This window comes from Capra hircus, chromosome 6 (genome assembly GCF_001704415.2).
Source record: "Capra hircus breed San Clemente chromosome 6, ASM170441v1, whole genome shotgun sequence".
Taxonomy (NCBI): domain Eukaryota; kingdom Metazoa; phylum Chordata; class Mammalia; order Artiodactyla; family Bovidae; genus Capra; species Capra hircus.
The window spans coordinates 117,264,447-117,286,429 of NC_030813.1; the positions used below are offsets into that span (position 1 = coordinate 117,264,447).

The 21,983-nt window shown below is 63.5% G+C and overlaps 1 protein-coding gene across 1 annotated transcript; it reads left to right on the forward strand.

Annotated features, from left to right (window-relative positions):
* On the forward strand, positions 7,889-16,157 carry DGKQ (diacylglycerol kinase theta). Its single transcript, XM_018049931.1, has 17 exons — positions 7,889-8,273; positions 9,947-10,026; positions 10,594-10,693; positions 11,039-11,124; positions 11,194-11,319; positions 11,549-11,702; positions 11,778-11,849; positions 11,949-12,049; positions 12,133-12,353; positions 12,441-12,531; positions 12,626-12,680; positions 12,777-12,838; positions 13,117-13,267; positions 13,657-13,695; positions 14,276-14,391; positions 15,562-15,713; positions 15,830-16,157. The coding sequence occupies exons 1-17, from the start codon at positions 8,000-8,002 to the stop codon at positions 16,155-16,157; spliced, it is 2,208 nt and encodes a 735-aa protein (XP_017905420.1). The 5' UTR covers positions 7,889-7,999.

Below are 21,983 nucleotides of genomic sequence, written 5' to 3' on the forward strand. Positions count from 1 at the left end.
GGCTGAGACTGGACCGTGACACCAGAGCGGTGGGGCTGCATGGCACTGGGCAAGGAGGGACAGAGGCACCCAGGGAAGGTCCACGCGGCAGCCTGGTTCACACAGGGCCTCGGCCACATGCCCACGAGGCTTTGCAAAGCTCGCTGGATGCCATGTGTGAAGTCGATAGCCAACGGGAATTTGCTATATGGCTCAGGAAACTCAAACAGGGGCTCTGTATCAACCCAGAGGGGTGGGGAGAGGGAGATGGGAGGGGGGTTCAAGAGGGAGGGGATCTATGTATACCTATGGCTGATTTATGCTGAGGTTCGACAGAAAACAACAAAATTCTGTAAAGCAATTACTCCTTCAATTTAAAAGAAAAATTAAAAAAACTTGCTAAATGAAGACAACGTGACCGCGGGGGTTCCCACACTCTCTCGGGTGCCCCGTCGCACTTCCCTCTGGCTGGAGTGGTCCTGGGGGGCACTCTGGGGGTCTGGCCCAGGGGAAGTTGGTTGTGGGGACATCAGTTGGGGGTCAGTGGGGAAGCCACTTGCTTGGGAAGTCACGGCCAGACATCCTGGAGTAGAAAACAGCTTCCAGGAACTCCCATCGCAGCTGCCCAACAGGAAGGCGTGAATCACACCAGCTTTGGGAGAGGATTAAACATCAGCTGACTTAACAGGAAACACTGACCTCCACAAGATGCCGAGGCCCCTGACTGGCAGCGACAAGGACTTGGTGGAAGGAGCTCCGTCAGATCGGCGGGGGCGTTTAGTTTAGTCCCAGCCCAAGGAAAGGACACAGCCCTGAGGCTTCCCAGCTGACGGATGAGAGAAGCTGACAAAGTTCTCCCCAGGTGTTTCAGCAGTCTTAACCGTTCATGTGATACAACCAGTAATGACTCGTCAAGTGGAGACTCTTGTGAAGCAGCGGCCAGAGGACGCCAGGATAAGGACCCACCTGCCAACGCAGGGATCCGGGTTCGAGCCCTTGTCTGGAAGATGCGTGTGCCTCGGAGCGGCGGAAGCCTGTGGGCGACTCCCGACGCAGAGCTCCAGAGCTGCTAGAGCCCTACTCCACAACAACTGATCCCCCGCCGTGAGAAGCCACGAGCTGCGGCCGGAGAGTGTCCCCTGCTCCTCAAAGCCAGCAAAGCCAGGGCACGGCGCAAACCCCAGCACAGCCAGAACCAGCATGCAGGCGCCCCCGGGGCCGCCGTCGCCGCTCTGGAGCAGCTGCGCCAGAGGGACTCAGTTCTTTCTCTCTCTCTCCCTGGACTATGAGACTGTTATAAAGAGAGGCAATAAGAAGATGCAGCTGAGGGAATTCCCTGGTGGCCCAGTGGTTAGGATCCAGCGCGCTCTCTGCCCAGGGCCTGGGCTCAGTCCCTGGTCGGACCACTAGGGTCCCCTGAGCTGCCAGCTCGGCCCAAAACACTTTTAAGCTGCAGGTGAGAGAACTGCACTGGGGCAGCCGGCAGTTATGAGTGAAAGTTGTCTTTCTCTGGATTTGGCGATGTTTTCTGCCATTTCTTGATTTTTCCATGTTTGATTTCTTGTGATTTTTTTCCCTCTCATTCTGAATAAGTATGTTTCTAATGTTATCAAAATGATTTTGCTTGTTTTGAGTTAGGGTCCCATCGACTTCAGGCTACCCCAACCTTGGCAGGCCCAGCCCCACGCTGACCCGGTCACCTGTCGGTCACGTAGCGGTGTGCACGCGCCTGGCACCGCACTGCCCTCTTCCCGGTCTTGGGCACTTCGCAGCCTCAGTGTGGGCAGTGCTCAAGCAGGACGCAGAGGCCCTCCCCAGAAGGCAAAGGCTGATGATTGGCCGAGAGGGAAACACAGAAGACCGCTCACCACCAGCCAGGTGAGGGGAGGGTGCAGACGGGGCCCCTCCCAATATTCCCGGGTCCTGTCTCTGCGAGTCCACCTGCTCGTGAGGCCCCGCTTGTCTGCGCCGTCGGCACTGGGGGGCCCGCGAGGGCACCACGGATGGAGGTGCCCGGAGCCGCAGAAGCGGTGCCTCCCCGCTCCCGGAAGAGCCGTCTTCCGGCCCACGCGGGGCGCGTCTCCGCTCTGGTGCTTCTGGGGGTGACTTTGCGGCTTTCGTGGCCCCGGCCGAGAGCTCGTCGCACCCAGTGACCTGCGCGCAGGAGGCCGGACGGGCCCCACGGGGGAGCCCCTGTGCCGGGCCGGCTCTGTCCAGGCCTCGCGGTGGTGCTGCCCGCGGAGTCAGTGCGGCAGAGCCAGGGACAGTGCGCTCACGTCGGGGAAAACGCTAAGACCCAGGAAAGGTGAGTCGGAGTTCCTGGAGACCACATGGAGCACGACTTTGAGAATATGGAGAACTGACTGTAACCAGCAGACGAGCCATCTCCAGATTATACAAAGAAGTCCTGCAAATCAATAAGAAAAGGACGCTTCATAGAAAGTGACCAAGACATCTACCCATGCCTCATAGGAAGTGCTGCAGACGGCACAGAGGTCCTGCGAGGTGCAGGCCTCCCGTGCCATGCCACAGGGCGAAAGCCAGGGCCTCATGGACACCCTGCACCCTCGCCAGGAAGGCTGACGCCCTCCGGGCTTGGCAGGGCTCCTGCAGTGCTGGTAGGGGTGAACCTTTATTTCTGTGTGAATTTTTGGAAAGCTGTTTAGGATTATCTTCTAGAAGCAAACATAGCATGTTCTACTTCAGCAGAGACGTGGATATGTGTGTATCCAAACATGCGGACGAGAATGTTTCCAGAAGTATTTTCCATAACAGCCAAAGTCTGGGGCCAACACTCAAGCTTGCGGCTTGGGACTGAGTGGGAGCACAGAGCCGCCAGAGCAGGCCCCCCCACGCGCCCAGGCGTGAGCAGCAACAGAAGGATCTGCAGGGGGGCTCGAGGCAAGGAGTTGGCACCGGGCCTCCTGGCAGAGCCGTGGATGGGAACCTGCCTGCCAATGCAGGGGACATGGCTTCCATCCCTGGTCCAGGAACCACAGGCTCTGGGGAGACTCAGCCGGTGTGTGGGGACTGCTGCGGCCCGCGCACCTGGAGCCGGCGCTCCGTGGCGAGAGAAGCCACCGCGATGAGGAGCCTGGACGCTGCGACTCGAGGAGTCCTGTGCAGAGCGATGAAGACCCAGTGCAGCCAGAGATGGATCGCCTAGGTTCCCACACAAAGCGCCACAAGCCGAGTTTCCCACTGATTAAGCTCTGGCCTCCATGGAATGGTATTTGGGGCTGGGCCCCTCGGGATAGTCAGGGTTGGAGGTCATCAGGGTGGGGCCCCACGACAGGTTGTCCGAGGAGGCCTTACAAACAGCTGAGAAAAGCAAAGACAGAAAAGGCAAGGGAGGAAAGGAAAGATACTCCCATCCGAGCGCAGAGCTCCAGAGAACAGCAAGGAGAGGTAAGGAAGCCTTCCTCAGCGATCAGTGCACAGAAATAGAGGGAAACAACAGAATGGGGAAGACTAGAGATCTCTTCAGGAAAGTTAGAGATACCAAGGGAACACTTCATGCAAAGATGGGCTCAATAAAGGACAGAAATGGTAGGGACCTAACAGAAGCAGAAGATGTTAAGCAGAGGTGGCAAGAATACACAGAAGAACTGTACAAAAAGGATCTTCATGACCCAGATAATCACGATGATGTGATCACTCACCTAGAGCCAGACATCCTGGAATGTGAAGTCAAGTGGCCCTTAGGAAGCATCACTAAGAACAAAGCTAGCAGAGGGGATGGAATTCCAGTTGAGCTATTTCAAATCCTGAAAGATGATGCTGTCAAAGTGCTGCACTCAATATGCCAGCAAATTTGGAAAACTCAGCAGTGGCCACAGGACTGGAAAAGGTCAGTTTTCATTCCAGTCCCAAAGAAAGGCAATGCCAAAGAATGCTCAAACTACCGCACAATTGCACTCATCTCACACGCTAGTAAAGTAATGCTCCAAATTCTCCAAGCCAGGTTTCAACAGTACATGAACCGTGAACTTCCAGATGTTCAAGCTGCATTTAGAAAAGCCAGAGGAACCAGAGATCAAATTGCCAACAACCCTTGGATCATCGAAAATGCAAGGATCTGCTTTATTGACTATGCCAAAGCCTTTGACTTTGTGGATCCCAACAAACTGTGGAAAATTCTTTAAGAGAAGGGAATACCAGACTTGTCTCCTAAGAAATCTGTATGTAGGTCAAGAAGCAACAGTTAGAACTGGACATGGAACAACAGACTGGTTCCAGATCGGGAAAGGAGTACTTCAAGGTTGTATATTGTCACCCAGCTTATTTAACTTAAGTGCAGAGTACATCATGGGAAATGCCAGCCTGGATGAAACACAAACTGGAATCAAGATAGTTAGGAGAAATATCAATAATCTCAGATATGCAGATGACACCACCCTTATGGCAGAAAGTGAAGAGCCTCTTGATGAAAGTGAAAGAGGAGAGTGAAAAAGTTGGCTTAAAACTCAACATTCAGAAAACTAAGATCATGGCATCTGGTCCCATCACTTCTTGGCAAATAGATCGGGAAACAATGGAAACAGTGGCAGACTTTATTTTCTGGGGGGGCTCCAAAATCACTGTAGATGGTGACTGCAGCCATGAAATTAAAAGACAGTTACTCCTTGGAAGAAAAACTATGACCAACCTATACAGCATATTGAAAAGCAGAGACATTTCTTTGCTGACAAAGGTCCATCTAGCCAAAGCTATAGTTTTTCCAGTAGTCATGTATGGATGTGAGAGTTGGACTATAAAGAAAGCTGAGTGCTGAAGAATGGATGCTTTTGAATTGTGGTGTTGGAGAAGACTCTTCAGAGTCCCTCAGACAGCAAGGAGATCCAACCAGTCCATCCTAAAGGAAATCAGTTCTGCATATTCATTGGAAGTGTTATGCCCAAGTTGCAAAATCTCCCAATGACCACCAGGGAGCCGGTATCCGATGCAAAAGCAAGAGAGTTTTTATTACCAAGCTCAAGCTGAGGCTCCCACCGTTACCGACGCAGCGGCTAAGGAGAGGAGCCCCGAACTCTGGGTTACATTGCTTATATAGGGTATTCTCGCGCGAAAAATTCGAAAAACTGAAGTTTCTGGGTTGGGAGACGTCTAGTTGGTTACCTTCTGTGGAAGGGTCAGGTGTTGCGTTCTGATTGGTTTCCATTTCCCGGGGTGGCCATGGGTTCTGATTGATTCCCATTTCCCGGGCTTAATTTGAATTTCCCAGCAGGTCATAAGTCCTGAACGTAAAGTCAGGAGATCCTGATCTGGGATCTGATTGGCTTGCAGGTGGTGGGGTGAGGTCAGGGGATTTCCAAAGACTCTTTCCTCAGAACTCTAAAATGGAGTCTTTTTTAACAAAATGGGGTGGCTTAGGTTCTTCAGAAGGACTGATGCTAAAGCTGAAACTCCAATGCTTTGGCCACCTGATGAGAAGAACTGACTCATTTGAAAAGACCCTAGTGCTGGGAAAGATTGAAGGCAGGAGGAGAAGGGGACAACAGAGGATGAGATGGTTGGATCGCATCACCGACTCAATGGACATGCGTTTGAGCAAGCTCCAGGAGCTGGTGATGGACAGGGAAGCCTGGCGTGCTGCAGTTCATGGGGTCGTAAAGAGTCGGACACAACTGAGCGACTGACTGAATCACGACAGGATTAGTGTCCCCTCTGCATCCCAAGTCAGCCAGAAGATGGTGTCTGCAGGCCAGACACCCACTCACGTGAACCCACCACGCCAGTTCCCTGATCTCCGAGTTCTAGCCTCCAGAACCAAGACACGTAAGTGTCTGTTGCTGAAGCTGCCTGTCCAGAATTTTAAACGTACCAAGAAAAGGTTTAGATTTAAGTTTTGTCTAAGTAGGGAAGCATCTGTTGTTCAGTTGTGTCTGACTCTTTGCGGCCCCGTGGACTGTAGCCCTCCAGGTTGCTCTGCTCATGGGATTCTCCAGGCAAGAATACTGGAGTGGGTTGCCATTCCCTTCTCCTGGGGGAACTTCAACTAGAAGCTGCTAATTATTTTGGAAGGTATTCTAAGAAGGTTGTGGGACGGTGTGGCAGAAGTGTGCTTGCCACTTTATTTAATATGCTGGATCAGAAAGCAGTTAAAATCTGCGAAAATGGTTGGATGTGAATTTTTCAAGATGTTTTCCCTGCTTTCTCCACTTTCTCACAAATAGAAAAGCTACCTCCTGAAATTCTGTGTCCTTGGGAGTCAGCTGGTTTGGATTATGGGGCGTGGGCTTCAGTAGAAACCTGCTTCTCATAGGTTGAGGGGTGCTGAGGACAGGAGGAGGGGGCAGGCAAGGCTTCAGGTTTTGGGGAGGGGGGAGTCCTGCATGAACTACATGCTTCAGGATGCAGGGGCCGTCTGCAGAGCTCTGGGGAGGGATGTCCTTGCCTTTGCAATGTCACCACCCAGGGCTTTGCCCTGTTTGCCCTCTTTGGACGTCTGTCCAGGTAGCTCAGTCCTGGCTCCTTCCATCCATGGCCAGGCACCACTAAGTGGCATTTCCCAGCCTATTTTCCAGTTGTTGTCTGTCTGCCCCAGAACTCAGCCCCAGGGGGACAGGGGTGCCAGCCTAGCGCCCAGTGCCCTAGCAGGATAGGCGTGCCCCAGCAACCCAGGGCTTTGCTCCTCTTTGGGCCAGTCCCCTCTCCTGCCCCACCCCTGCCTCTCCTGCCCCACCCTCCCCCCTCTCCTGCCCCTGTAGCCCCTCCCAGCTGGCCCAGCAGTCTTCCAGGCATTTCCTCCCTACTGCACCCTCTCCTGGGACATTCCTCCCCTGGCTGCCTCCGTGCCGTTTTCCTCCTCCTCTGGGGGCCCTACAACCCTTGCTCACCCTGCCAGGCAGGGGTCTGGCTTGAGGGAGGGCAGCCAGGCCGGTCCCGGGGAAGCCCCTTGGCCCAGGACGCCCATCTTGGCAACTTGGATGACAATCCCCAGTCAGGCCCACAGGGGCAGGAACTCTGGAGCGCAGGCGGCCTCTGTGGACACCACCAAAACACATCCCAGAGACAACGCTGGGGGCAGGGTGAGGGCTGGGATTCACTGCCCTAACTGGGAGTGCGGTGGGGGGCTGGTCTCCAGGAGGCCTGGGATAGGGTCACCTGTTGGGTCGCCCGGACGGAAAGAGGCAAAACCCTTGGGCTCCGCAAGGGGAAGATGAGGAGGGGGCTCCTCCTGCAAGAACACGCGAACGGGCGGGGCAGCAGAGTCCCAGTGGGTTGAAGGCCCCGGCCAGCGCTGGCTGGGAGACCTGTGGTGATAAGGACGGGGGCCGGCGTCCGCGTCTCCGAAGACCCTGCAGACAGCCGCCCACGCACAGGTGGTGGGAGCACGCGGGAGGCCGGCCTGTCCAGACCCACGGCCGTATCTTCCGCCATGCGCCCCCAGACTGGGGCCCAGGACCTCACCCTGGGAACACCCCCCACCCCGAGACACCAACACCTTCCCGGCCCCTCTGACTCCACACGGGGTCCCCTCTAGGCCCTACTCTGAGTACTTGGGGCTGTGGCACACGCTTGCCGGGTCGCACGGAACAACGGGCAGGATCCCAGGGCCGGGTGGGAGGCGTCCGTCTGCACACGCGCGCACCTGAGCGCCGCAGGTGCAGACACTTTGCATCGGTGTGTGGAGGTCTTGTGCTTGCTCGGTCGGACCACCAGACCCATCCACCCGCCGGCTGGACCCAGGACGTGGACCAGCTCCCTGGCTTCGCAGGTCGGCCCCACCTACGCCCCGCCCACCCGCAGGCCCCACCCCGTCCGGCCCCTTCCCAAGGCGGGCCCCTTTCAGGCCCCGCCCACGCCTCAGGCCCCACCCCGCCAGGCCCCTTCCCCGGGCCGGCCCCGCCCCAGGCCCCGCCCCACGGGCGCGCGCCTGCGCAGTGAGCACGGGCGCAGTCGGAAGCCCGGCGCGGACCGCGGGGACCGCGGGGACCGCGGGGACGGCAGCCCCGGTTGCCCACAGCGCGCAGCCCGCAGTCGGCCGCCGCCGGGGCTCGGGCCGCCCAGGCTGGGGATGGCGGCGGCGGCCGAGCCCGGGGCCCGAGGATGGCTTGGCGGCGGCTCCCCGCGCCCTGGCAGCCCGACCTCCAGCCCTGAGCTGGGCGCCGGAAGCCGCTCGCGATCGGGGCCAGGGTCCGGGCCGGGGTCGGGGCCGGAGCGGTCGGGCGCCAGGCCCCCAGTGCCCGCCGCGCCGAGTCACAGCTTCAGGAAGGTGACGCTTACCAAGCCCACCTTCTGCCACCTCTGCTCCGATTTCATCTGGGGGCTGGCCGGCATCCTGTGTGACGGTGAGCGCCCGAGACCCCACCGCGGACCCCAGCCCCGGCTCTCTGCACTTCCAGCAGGGGCCTCCCCGGGACAGAGCCCCTTGCCCTCGGGGCAGGAGCTTGCCAGGCCCAGACCTCCCGGCGGAGGCTATGAAGACCAGCTCCTCGCGGGGTCTGGGGGCGTCAAGCGGCCGCGGCCCCTCCCCAGGACGATGAGGGAAAGAACCGCTCCCTGGGCGTCCTCACCTGGATTGGAACCCGCTGAGGGAAGAGCGCGGCAGCCGCCCGGTGCAGTGACTGGGGACGAGGCCAGCCAACCCTGGGCAGGTGCAAGGGCCAGCAGCGTGCGTGGCCAGGCGGGACCGGCCTGGGCCACTAGCTCCCCGGGCTGCTGCTGGTCTGCTGTCTCTTGGGCATGTGCTGCTGCCCACAGGGCTGCCCGGGCTCAGACTCCCAGGGAGCTGGGCCAGGCCTGCCACCCCAAGTGTGACGTGCCCCGACAGGGCTCCAGCCCAGCCGCCAAGCGAGCCTGGTCGGGCGGGGAGGCCCTCCGTCCTCTGGCTCCTGGGCGGCTCCACGCGTCTCAGCGGGGGGTGGGATGGGGCGGGGTGCCCCTGCCCTGCCCAGGGAGACAGGCCCGGGGCTCTGGGGACCCAGGAGCCTGGGGCCTGGTGTGCTGAGGCGGCTGGGCTGGGTCTGGGGGGAGGAGCTTCCAGGGAAGTAGCCGGTCCCCCACACAGGTAGGACCTCCTGCTGGTGGGCGCTGGGTCTGAGGGGCGAAGGAGCTTACGGAAGGGAAATGGGGGTGATGTGCGGACACTCTCCCCAGCTCCGGAGGGTGAGCTGGTGACCTCGGCACGCAGAGAGGCCTGGCAAGGGTGTGGGAGGAAGAGCGCCTTCCCCTGCCAGGGAGCACCCAGGATGTGTGAGGAGCAGGGGCTCTCTCTGTGGGCCAGAGGAGGAAGCTGAGCACCACCTGTCCAGAGCGGCCGCCTTCCGAGGCTGTGCCAGGCGGGCGCCTCACCCTGCTGCAGGCCTCCCCAGGACGGAGGGTGCCCCCTTGCTGCCTCTCAGTGGGCTCAGGAAGGTCAGGGAGCGTGTGAGGGTGGGCCCACTGTGAGCTCTGGGCCATCTGCCTCTCCAGGCAGGGCCAGCTGCCCTCAGGGGCAGGGCATACTGGTGCGTCAGGCTGGCCCTGGTCCGGACAGCCACCTTGTGTGTGGGAGGGGTAATTAGGGGTGTATGCAGTTGTGGGGAGCGAGGGAAGAGTGTCCCTGGGGAAGCTGGTCTAGGGGCAGGCAGGGGTGCAGGAGCTGGCCAGGTCCCCGCCTGTCTGCCCACTGCCAGTAGAGACTGGGAGGAGCTGGGCCTGTGTGTGTGCGGGGGGGGGGGGGGGGGGGGTGGACAGGGCCCGCTCAGGACACCAGAGCGCATGGCCATCCCGGATGGCCAGAGCCACCAAGCTGCTCCTCACTCAGCTCTTGGGGGTGGGGCTGAGGACCAGGCTGTCTCCATGCTCTCTCCCTACCCTGATGGCCAGGGTTAGGCTCAGGAAGGTCTGGGAGCGTGTGAGGGTGGGCCCACTGTGATAAGCTGTCTGCCCTGGCGCAGCCTCCCTCCCGCATGCCAAGCCCTGGGGTCTCTTGATTCCTGGGCAGGACAGGGGCCAACTCACAGGGCTCTCGTTCCCACAGTTTGCAACTTCATGTCCCATGAGAAGTGCCTGAAACACGTGAAGACCCCCTGCACGAGTGTGGCTCCCAGCCTGATCCGCGTGCGTATGGGGCTCGGCAGCTGCACCTGCGCCTTTGGGGGGAGGGCGCAGAGGGTCTGGGGGCCCGACTCCTGTGGTGGGGGCTGGGCTGGGAGTGGCCCCCTCACGCTGCATCCCTGTCCCAGAGCCCCTCTCAGGGCAGCAGGGGCCTCCCTTCCCCAGGGCTCTGACCCTGTCTTCTCTGGGGTCCTTGGCACCCAGCAGCCTGTGGCTGCGCTTCCCTCCGTCTGTACTCGATCCAGCTGGCCCTAAATGTATCAGCAAGGGGAAGAGGCCTGGGGGTCGCCAGGACCTGTGCAGCTGGGCCTGAGCTGCAGAAGGGGCTGTCTGAGGTCACGCCCTGGGGCTGCCCCCAGTCAGTCCCGCACAAGGAACCGGCGGAGTCGGCATGCCGGGTGGTCCCCAGCAGGATGCCCTGGGAGCATGGAGGGGCCCAGAGGCACACACAGGACCCCGTCAGCAGGGCTTGGGAGGACTGAGGGGCCAGGGCCGGTGATGGCAGCTCCCTAGGCAGAGAGGAAGGGGGGCCTGGGGACCCAGGCTGAGGCCGCGCTCTGTCCCTCCCAGGTCCCGGTGGCCCACTGCTTCGGCCCCCGGGGGCTCTGGAAGCGCAGGTTCTGCTCCGTGTGCCGGAAGGGCCTGGAGGCGCCGGGCCTCCGCTGCGAAGGTACCGCCAGCCTCCCTCGCGGCCCCGCTCCAGGGGCCTGGTATCTGCGGCCGGGCGGCCCCGCCCCCGCTGCGGTCGGGCCGCAGGTCTGGGGTAGGGGGCCGGGAGGTGGGTGCGGGCCATCGCAGGGCCGCCCCCTGCGTGCAGAGGCGGGCTAGGCGGGAGAGGCGCAGAGAAGCGGGTTCCCATCCTGCCGCGGGGTCGAGGGTGCTGCTGTCTCTCCCCACGGGCCGCCAAACGTTCAGGAAAGTGAGGTCCGGGGAGGGGCAGACCCAGGCCCGAGCAGGGGGCGGGCAGGGTCGGTGGGCAGCGACCAGAGGCCCCCTAACCCTGCCCGCCCCCCAGTGTGTGAGCTGCACGTTCACCCCGACTGTGTGCCCTTCGCCTGCAGCGACTGCCGCCAGTGCCACCAGGACGGGCACCGCGACCACGTGAGTGCGCGGGGCCTGGGGGAGGCCGGGGAGCGCGGCCGGACGAGCCGCTGACGGCGCTCTCGGTAGGACGCGCACCTCCACCACTGGCGGGAGGGGATCTTGCCGTCCGGCGCGCGTTGCGAGCTCTGCCGGAAGACTTGCGGCTCCTCGGACGTGCCGGCCGGCGTGCGCTGCGAGTGGTGCGGCGTCCAGGTGGGCGCGCGGGGCGGGGCCTCTGCGGGGCGGGGCTGGCGCGCGGGGGTCTGGGCTATGCCGCAGGACCGGGTCCTGGGTCTTCGGCACAGCTCGTCTGCATCGCGCTGCCCTCCGGCCTTTGAGGGTGCAGGGGAGACTCAGGTCTCTGGCTGGGGGCACTCGGGGTGGGTCCGCCTGGTCTTCTGCGCCGGAGCCCCGCGCTCGAGCCGCACCCGCTGCCCTGCAGGCCCACTCGGTCTGCTCCGCGGCGCTCGCCCCCGAGTGCACTTTCGGGCGCCTGCGCACCCTCGTCCTGCCCCCCGCGTGCGTGCGCCTTCTGTCCCGAAACTTCAGAAAGATGCACTGCTTCCGGATCCCCGAGAGCGCGGCGCCAGAGCCCGGTGAGCGGGGCGGCGGGGAGGGGTGGCCGGCGCGGGGCCGGGCCCTGACTGAGGCCAGCCGTGACCTTCCCGCAGGGGATGGGGAGGACAGCGCCGACGGCAGCGTCTCCGCCGGCCCGGGCCGAGAGGTGGGGGCGCCTGAGTCCGGTAAGTGGCCCCTGGCTGTCCCCGCTCCCACACCCCGGGTCCCGCTCCCCCGAACCGGCCCTCACTCCACGGACTTGCACGCGCTCTCCTGCGGCCCAGGCAAGCAGACTCTGAAGATCTTTGACGGCAGCGACGCGATGCAGCGAAACCACTTTCGTGTAGTCACGGTCCCGCGCCTGGCCCGGAGCCAGGAGGTGCTGGTAAGAGGGGGCCCGGCCGTGGGGGACCGCAGGCACCCACAGGCCTGGCCCCGGCAGGCCCCACCTTTGCTCCCCTCTGGCAGGAGGCGGCTCTGCGGGCTTACTACATCCCCGAGGACCCTCAGGGCTTCCAGCTGCAGGCGGTCCCCACACCTGCGCAGCCTGGCGACACCGCGGCTGCAGGAAAGGTCTGGAGCGCAGGGCCCTCTGAGGAGGAGGGCTGCAGAGCGGCTCCCGAGGCCTGGGTACTCCGCGCTCTGCCCCGCACCCAGGAGATCCTGAAGATCTACCCGGCCTGGCTCAAGTGAGACCAGGTCCCAGCAGGGCCGTGGAGGGTGGAGGGAAGGAGCGCGGGCTTTGCCTACCCAGCTCCTGAGCGTGTCCCCTGCAGGGTGGGTGTGGCCTACGTGTCCATCCGTGTGACCCCACAGAGCACTGCCCGCAGCGTGGTGCTGGAGGTCCTCCCACTGCTCGGATGCCAGGTGCGTGCCCGCCCCGCCCGTGTGCCTGCCCCGCCAAAGTCTTGGGGTGGCAGGGTCCCGTCTAGGTCTGATACCCTGAACTGTACCCCCGCAGGCCGAGGGGGTCGAGGGCTTCCAGCTGGTAGAGGTGCACATGGGCAGCAGACAAGGTGAGGGGCAGCCTGGCCCACACCCTGACCTCGTCTGCCCAGGGGCTCTAGGACACCTGGGCGTCTGGGGCTAACGGTGGCGTCTCAACCCCGCAGTCCAGCGTACGGTGCTGGCGAACGAGGAGCCCATGCTGGACCGGCTTCGTGAGATCCGGCAGGTCAGTGGGTGCGGCCACTGGCCCCCGAGGAGCCGCTGGCCTTGGGGCACGGCCTGCCCCTTGTAGACAGGGAGTCTGCCCTGAGGACACCAAGTCTGCGCTGGCCGGCAGCTGGCCATCCTGGCCCGAAGTGCCTCCCCTCCCGAGGCCCCCGTGTGTCCCTCCTCTCCTGTCCTCCCCTGTTCTGGGGGCTCTTGGCCTGGGATGTCTCCCCTTTGGCCCCTGTTGGCAGAGCGGGGGGTGTCCCTGGTGCTCCGCTCAGCGTCCCCTCTCTGCAGACGTCCCTGCGGCAGATGAGCCAGACGCGGTTCTACGTGGCTGAAAACAGCGTGCTGGCCCCGCGCGTCTCTCTGTTTGTGGGCGGTCTGCCCCCAGGCCTGTCCCCCCGGGAGTACCGCAGTCTGCTGGATGAGGCCGTCGCCAGCAAAGGTGCGCCTGCCTGGACTGCCGTGCGCTGGGCTGGCGGGGCACCTGGCCAGGGTTGGGGAGAGGCCAGGAGTCCTGAGGGGGGGCCGGGGGCTGCGGCACCAAGGCGGGGCCCTCCTGCTCCTCTGTCCCTCAGTCACCTGCCAGACTGGTTCCTGACAAGAGGATCTCTGTCCTCACGTCTGAGGCCCAGGGCCTGTTATTCCTCTGGAGGGTTTCTGAGCCTCCTGATCTGGGCCCCGGGGCTGCCCTGTGCCTGAAGTAGGGGGCACTTCTGGGCGAGTGAGCTTCCCTTATGGGGGGTGTGAGCTGCTCTGGTCTGGGAGGCTGGGTGGCCACAGGCCCTGGGGGCCAGTCCCTGGCATCCAATCACAGTGCCCCCATCTTTGCAGCTGCCTTGGTGACGGTGAGCCACGTGTATTCCGCCCAAGGTGAGCCACTGCAGACCGAGGCTAGGTCTGGTCAAAGGTCACTCTCAGAGCAGGTGGGGCAGCCCCGCCCTCTGGCTTCACCTCGTTGGGGGCCCAGAGGTAGGGGAAACCTTGGTGTTTGTTTCCCGGCTCCCAGCTGTGTTGCTTTTGCTAAAATGTGACTGAGGTGCAGAGAATATTCTCGCCACAGCCTGTCCTGCTCGCGGGTTCCAGCGTTTATCCTGGGAAACTTTAGATCTCCCCAGCAGGAGGACAGTGTCGTGGGGCGTGTGTCCCCCCCTCTGGGGGCTGACAGCAGCTCCCAACACCCTCTGTGGCTCTTGTGGGCCCTGGGGTGTGTCTGCCCCAGCCCAGCTCCGGTAGCCTTGCTCCGTCCACCCAGCATCTCCCATCTCCGAGCCTAGCCGTCCTTGAAGGCCTCCCCCAGGGGAAGGAGTCACACATGCCTCGGGACAGGCTGGCCCAAAGTGGGCGTGGCCAGAACTGGGGTCATTCCCCCGCAGCTGGGGCCCTGGCCCAAGACGCTGTGGGGGCCAGGACCTTCAGACAGGCACCCGAGCTCACCGCCCACCTGCCACAGGTGCTGTGGTGCTGGACGTGGCCTGCTTCGCGGAGGCTGAGCGGCTGTACATGCTGGTCAGGGACACAGCTGTGCGCGGCCGGCCACTGACGGCCCTGGTGCTCCCAGAGGTGCTGGTGAGTGGCGCCAAGGCGGTCCTGGGGGTGTGGCTCCCATGCGGTTTGTCTTTATCTTGGGCCGTTGGAGCAAAGTCCAAACGTCTGCTACAAGGCCAGCTCACTCCTCAGGAGGGGCTGAGGTCTGACCCGGCCCCGGCTGGCCAGCCCTGCGGGGCGCACGTCCTCAAGCTGTCACGTGTGTGACTGCGCTGGCAGCCGTGGTGCGGTCGTGGGCCCTGGCCCCACTCGCCCTGCCTGGGAGGCCCCCGGACCCTGCTCGCACCATGGGCCTCCTCAGTAGGTGATCCTCCGCTCTGTGCCCTGGTTCACCTCTGGTCCTCAGCCCTGTTGGCTGCCAAGGGCGCCTCCCATCACCAAGGGTGTCTGTGGCCGCCGACTTAGCTCAAGTCAGGCAGAATTACAGCAGAAAGAGTTCGGGCTGTGGCTGGGGGCCACACCTTGCGGTCTCTGCTGCCCTGGCCAACCGTCCAGACAAGGGCGTGGCGATGGCGGGCCCTCCCGGGGATCCTCCGCCTGCCCTGTGGCCAGAGACAGGTGAGCCCTGCCGGCCCTCTCCCCGGCAGCTGCCTGCCCTGGCGAACGGGGTGAGTGCTGCCTGCAGGCCGCCCTGCCCCGGGGGCGCGCACACGCCCTCTGCGCGCCCACAGCCTCGAGCCATGGCGGAGTTGTGTGCCACCGCTGCCCATGGTGTCTGTGCCTGTCTGTCCCTCGTTACCCAGTGGCCCCCGCGGTGGGGACCCCAGCCCCCCGCCCCCACCAGCTGGGGACCCCTGCTCTCTTAAGTGCCGTTTCTGCTGTGTGTGGGGAGGGCCTTTACCCTTCGCTGGGGTGAGGTGTGGGGCGGCCCTGTGTGCCCATGTGCCCCTCCTGACTGCCGGGCGGGTCCCGGTGGCCTTCCCGCCTGGACTCCTGGGCCCGTGGGCCAGGCGGGGGTAGGGCCTGAAGACACGTCATGGCAGGGGGCACCATGTTCAGGCTCCAGGCACCGTCCCTGCCCGTTGGCCAGTGGTCTGTGGGTGCTATCTCTACTGCTGGGGGTGGCCACATGGCCTCCCTCCCAAGGAGGGCCAGTCCCAGACCAGCGTGGGGGGCGGGCTGCGGGTCGGGGGAGGCCTGGCTTCCCCCGGGGGCCGTCCTGCAGCCCCTGACGCAGCCCGCATCCGTCAGCACACGAAGCTGGCCCCAGACTGCCGCCCCCTGCTCGTGTTTGTGAACCCCAGGAGTGGAGGACTCAAGGGCCGTGACCTGCTCTGCAGTTTCCGGAAGCTGCTCAACCCCCACCAGGTCTTCGAGCTGACCAATGGGGGGCCGCTGCCCGGGTGAGCGCGCCTAGCGGGGCGGGGCGGGACCCTCGCCGCCGCCCTCCTGCCCCGGGGGCCGCTGCGTCCCGCTGGTCCCTGGCGGTGGCAGACACGCCGTGTCTCCCTGCTGCCAGGCTCCACGTGTTCTCCCAAGTGCCCCGCTTCCGGGTGCTGGTGTCAACCAACAGCTGGGGGCCTTGTGCTGGACCGTGTTTCCCCAGAGATGAGCCCACAGTGTGGGCACCTTCCAAGGGCCGTCAGCGAGACGCAGGACCCACATGGCAATGGGCCCCTGGGCTTCCCGGCGGCCACTGTGGCTCCCCTGCCCCTGCTGTCCCGAGAGGGCACCTGGTGTGCGAGGCGGCTGGGGGTGAGGTGCCGCGCGGCCCCTATGCACCATGCGGGGGGCTGGTGCCACTGCTGGGAGCTGTGTGCTCACAAGTGTGCGTGCGTGTGCACTAGGGAGCCTCTGCCTGCTCGCAGGGGTGACCCGCGTGCTGCTGTGTGTGAGCCGCTGGCTTTGGATCTGTCCTGGTCGCGTTGGTGGTCGTGAGCGTGCGTCTCTGCAGCCCCAGGTGTGGCCCACCCCATCTACTCCCTCGTCCTGGGGGTCAGCATGGCTGAAGCACAGGGGCCTGTGACAGGGTCGGGGGAGGAAAGGGGGGAGATGGGGCGGTGGTGCGGCGGGGCGGGGCAGGCACAGGGACGCCGAAGCAAGTCTGCGGCTGATTCACTCGGGGGCTGGGCGGTGCCTGCCTGCCCTCCAGGGCCGCGGGCTGGGGTGCAGCAGCTGCTGGGGCCGCGGCCTGCAGAGCCTCCCAGAGCGGACCCCCCACTCCCCTCAGAGCTCCCCCCACCCTGTCTCCTGCCTCCCCGCTCGAGCTCCCCAGTCGCATGCTCCTGTGTTCCAGCGGCGCTCACCTGCAGCCTTAGGACCGTGGCCTCACTTCATTGTTGCCGCTTCTGGGAGGCACCCCCTGACCTGCCCAGGCGAAGATGGCGCCCCCCTCTGTGTGCGCCACCCACTCTTGCCCAGGCCCAGCACCTCGCGGGCGCCCCCAGGGTCCTCTCTGGCCACGGACCTAGAAGCAGCCCCGCTGCGGGGAGCGGGCTCCAGGCCGGCAGCCCCAGCTCCTGCAAGGGAACCTGTCCACACTCAGGCGGCCTCACTCCCTCCCCACCCTGGGCATCCCCTGGATGGCCTGGCCTCCCCAAAGCCCCTGGCTCCTCCGCAAGCGCAGCGTCCCGGGGCGGATGCCCGTGAGGGCTGGAGGACTTGTGGTCGCACTGTGGGGTTCCTAGCACCGCGGGCTGGAGGGGCGCAGGGCTGGGGGTGTGGAGGCAGGGACCCCCGAGTCAGCCCAGAGAGGTTTCAGAAGGAGCAGTGACCCCTCCCTCTTCCAGGGCCTCCTTGCTGGGGGTGAGATGGCAGGAGTTAATTAAAAAGCAGCCAACAACTGCACGGAGGTCAGCGGCCACACAGACACGGGGACTGGCCAATACTGGCCATGGGTCACTGTCCCGGGAGGGCCACTTGGCAGGCAGAGGTGTTCTCCAGCTGGTCAGCATCCCCATTCCCGACTGCAGGCTATGCAGCTCAGGTTGGCTTTAACGAAGCAGGACGGAGCTCAGAAGACAGTCCTTTTAGTAGAGAACCGAGTCTCCCCGGCCCCCCACTGCTGTCCGCGGGCGCGGGGGAGAGGAGCTGGTTCCGAGGGTGGAACAGTTGGCCCCGGGCTTACCCCTCATCCCTCTGGTTGGTGGGCTGGCCAGGTCCGCAAACCCCTGTCCTGCTTGCCCAGGGCTGGCAGGAGGGTATCTGGCACATGGGGCAGGATCCCCCTGGGGTGAGAGGGGTGTCCTGGCACCTGGGCCCCGCCCCCACTGGGCACCCGAGAGCCGAGCACGGGGCAGGGCAGAGTGGCTTGCACCCGGTTCGGCCACTGTACTCAGGGCAGGGCGGGCATGGTGGTGGCAGGGGCGGCCCGACGTCGTCCCCAGCAGGTCGAGACCGCCACGCGCTCACCGTGCCCGCGACATGATTTCCAGGGCCCCAGCAGCCGCGCCTGCCTCCATGAGGGTAGAGAGCTGTGCTGGGGTCTCAGCCAGGCCCCTGCGCCCGGGGGACAGGGCCCACGGTGGGGGCTTGGCCCGGTCACCCCACCCGCTCCCCATCGCCTATCTGCAGACACTGACCTGCCCGTGGCCTCTGCCCCCCAGGGCACCTCACAGCCTGGCACCTGAGCCAGGTGACCACAGCCCATGCCCATGCAGGAATGTGGGGAGAGGCGGCCTGGCTGACCGCCTGCCCTGACCCTTCTCCCTGGTTCTGGGTGGACAGTCGAGCAGAGACGGGGCCCAGCACAGACATGCCAGCGGGAGTTGGGGGCTCATGAGCCCCCGCCCCGTGTGCCCTGCAGCAGCCCCCACCTTGCTGCCAAGACCAGCTTGCCTCCAGGGCCACGTGCGGGCTCTCTGCTGGCTCTCCCTACCCCTGACACAGCAGCTATGCTTGGCGGACAGGAGGCCCTGCCACAGCCAGCTCACGGGCGACAGGTGCAGCACCAACTGACGTGATGCTCTCCAGGGCTGGAAAGACGCTGCGGACGACACTGAGCCAGCTCCTGCCCAAGCCACTGGCAGCCTGAGCCCCAGGCCCGGGCCCAGGGTGGGCCTCGTCTGCACCTGCTGAAGGCCCCTGCCTGCACCTCCGGGACCGCCGGGGGCCACCTCGGCCTTGAGAGGGGGTTGCCACGTGACTGCCACGTCCTCCAGTGTTCCCACCCAGTCCAGGGGCCGGAGTGCTCCCAGGCTAGAGTGAGAGCTCGCTTTCCTGGATGCTAAACTCAGGGGACACTGGCACTTTTGTGGCACCCAGCCCAGAGAGGCACCCAGCTGCGCCTCTTTCTGCCCATGACCAGGTGGCTGCCAGGAGCAGGGAGCGGGGGCCGAGGCTGCCCAAGCCGCGCTGGAGGCCTCAGACCCGAGGCTGACCACACTGGGCTTGGAGGGGGCAGCTCCAGGGCCTCCAGGCTACAGGAGGGGCGTGAGCACATGTGTGCGTGTGTGCCTCGGGCCTCCTGTGTGAGCCTGGAGGGCCTGGGTGGACCCGGCACGCAGAGGCCCCTGGGTGCTGGTCTGCTCAGCAGCCTTCGGGAGACTGAGCCTCCACCTCCCAGGGGCCATCCCAGGACTGGACGGGATGTGAACCCTGGGCAGGGCTCCAGGGAGGCGGTCACGTGCCCCCTGGGGCTTCAGTTCAGTTCAGTTGCTCAGCCGTGTCCAACTCTCAGCGACCCCATGGACAGCAGCGAGCCAGGCCTCCCTGTCCATCACCAGCTCCCGGAGTTTACGGGTCCACAGACACTGTGGGCAGAGCCAGGGGAGGCAGCTGTCCCCAGACCGGGGTGCGGGAGCCCCTTCTGAGCCCCTCCTCCCAGACCCTGAGCCCAGGGAAGCCCCCACTTGGGGGTCCTGCTGGTGATCACCAAAAGTGCTGGGCCGGGAGGGCCAGCCGGGAGCGGGTGGGGAGACCGTTTGCTGGTCCAAAACACGGCAGCCCCGAGCCCTGAGCTTGGAGGAGGCTAAGAAGGTCTGTGAGGAAGAGCCTATTGATTTTAATTACCCACAAACAGCCCACAGGGACAAAGGACTTTGGCTGTTTATGTAGCGGCGTGTGCGCTATTGTGGAAGGAGAGATCAAATCAGCGGCCCTCATTATTACTATAATAATAAGGCCAAAACGCTGCTCCGGGCTGAGGGCATTTTTTTTTTTGAAGCAATAACCTCACCGCCCCGCCCCCTCACAACCCCTCCTAGGCAGGCTCGAGCAACAAGGAGCAATTACATGCTGTCGATATTAATTCAATTAAATCCAGGTTATTTATCGGGTATTATGGAAGAGGATTCTCTAGTCTTACAGAGCCGGGGCGTGACTGAGGGAGTGGGCAAGGTGCAGGCCTCGAGCAAAATTGATTGTGGCACGGGCCGGAGAGTCAGCGAGTGTCCAGGAGGGAGGAGGATGGGGGGGCGCGACTCGGGGCTTCGCAGGGAGTGCTTCTCCCTAGGGATGAGAACGGAGATCCAGGTGGAAGGTGTCCGAGCCCTGGCTCTGCTGCAAACTGCTGGAGAGGCCTTGGGTGAGTCATCCGAGGCCTGGCCTTCGACTCTGAAGCTGAAAATTGATTCTGGATGATGAAGGTGGGGGTGACGATGTTGACCAGGGTGGTAACGATAGATGACAAATGACCTGAGTAAGGAGGTGATGTCGGCGATGACAACAATGGTAAAGGTGGGAATGGTGATGACGGTGGGGATGGCGGTGATGGTGGTGATGGTGGTGATGATGGTGGGGATGGTGGGGATGATGGTGGTGAGGGTGGGGATGATGGTGGTGATGGTGGTGGTGATGATGGTGATGATGGTGGTGATGATGGTTGTGGTAACGTGTAGTGGTGATGGGTGATGGTGGTCGTGATGGTGATGATGGTGTTGGTGATGGTGATGATGGTGGTGATGGTGGTCGTGATGGTGATGATGGTGTTGGTGGTGATGGTGGTGGTGATGATGGTTGTGGTTGCTGGTGATGGTGGTTGTGGTAACGTGTAGTGGTGATGTGTGATGGTGGTCGTGATGGTGATGATGGTGGTGGCGGTGATGGTGGTGGTCGCCAGGGTCTGGGTGTGGGAAGTGAGAGGCCATGACTGGGACATGGCTCGGGAGGAGAGCGTAGCAGAGGCAGAGAGAAGCCGTGGGTGGGGCCTGGAGGCGGGGGTTTCCGTCTCCACACAGGACACGTTCATCTCAGGGGGCGGCGTAGCAGGTACTGCAACCTGGCAGGTTCAAAGGACAGAGGCACACTCTCTCCCTGTGTAGAGGCCAGGGGTCGAACCCAAGGTGTCGGCAGGGAAGGTTCTCGGCAGGGTCCCCCTGCCCTGGCCTTCCTCCCCGTCCCTGCTGCCTTCCAGGCTCCCCTCCTGCCTTCACCCCGTGTGTGTCTCCCAGTGTGTTGGTGATGACACCTATCGTTGTTCTAAGGGCTCTCCTGCTCCACCAGGACCTCAGCGTCACTATCGCATTGCAAAGACCCCGTTTGTGTGGGCAGGCCCCCACAGTGGGTTCCGGATGAACAGATTTTGGAGGCCCGGACGGCAGAGCCATCAGGGAGCCCGGTGGTCACAGCTGCCGCTGACCTCTCTGGAGTCCCCTGCCCTCCCGTGTGCGGCTGAGCGTGCCTGCGCTCATGGATGATGGTCTCTGACCTGGCCTTGAGCCTCACCTGGCACGCACGTCAGCGAGGGCGGGGTCCACTCTGCTCCCTGGACCACGCTCGCCGCCTCCAGCTCCCAAGGCGGGCTGCCCGTGGCCGGACGGTGGACACCGTGTCTAACCGGATGAGATTGACCTGTTTGGGGCTCCTCACCGCAGCTGAGTGATTTGATCTGAGCCCCAGACAGCAGGCGGGTCAGTAATTGGATGTGATGGGATGGGAAGGCCACACTCTGAGGAGGGGGTGGCTGCCAGGCAACTGAGGGGGCTCGGCCGGCAGGCGGGGCTGGGGCAGCCACTGTTGGCGGGAGATAAGCCCCTCACCCTCAGCCCCCAATCTCCTGGCTGGGGTCATGGACAGAGCCTGAGGCCAGATGGAATGAGCGCGGCCGCTGTCCGGGGCTGCCTGGCCAGCCGCCCGGAGGGCGCCGTACAATTAGTTTTAAATATCAATTTCACGGCTGCTCAGGGGAGGAGAGGAGCAGGCAGGCAACGCCTGATGCAAACTGTGTGCTTCTTGCTGGAACTTGGCGAGGAAAGGCGGAGGCTGTCAACTTCGCATTTAGTGGAGGGAAGGCCAGCCACCTCCTGTGGGGCCTGGTCCATCCTGACTGGAGGGCTGCTGGCCCCTCCCTTCCCCTTTCCAGCCCTGTGGGACTTCCCTGCCTCCATCCCTTGTCCAGGCTAGTCCCTTCCTGCTCCTTCCTCGGGGTTGGCTGAGAAAGCCCCCTCCTCCAGGAAGCCCACCAGGAGAGCTCCTTCTGAGACCATTGATCCTTTTCTGACCAGGCTGCAGGCCAGTGTTTGTGCTTCTTTCAGGGAATGGGCATGCCTGTGGCCCACCTGCCTCCCCCGGCCCCCTCCCGACAGGGTGCAGCTCTGGCCAGCCAGGCTCTGGTGCCAGGAAGCTGAAGGGAGTGAGGCTGTGGCCCGAGGGCTGGTAGAATGGGGTGGGGGACCAGCTGGGCCAGTGCCAGGGATGACCACGGATAGAAGGAACCTGGAGAGGGGGCTCAGTCC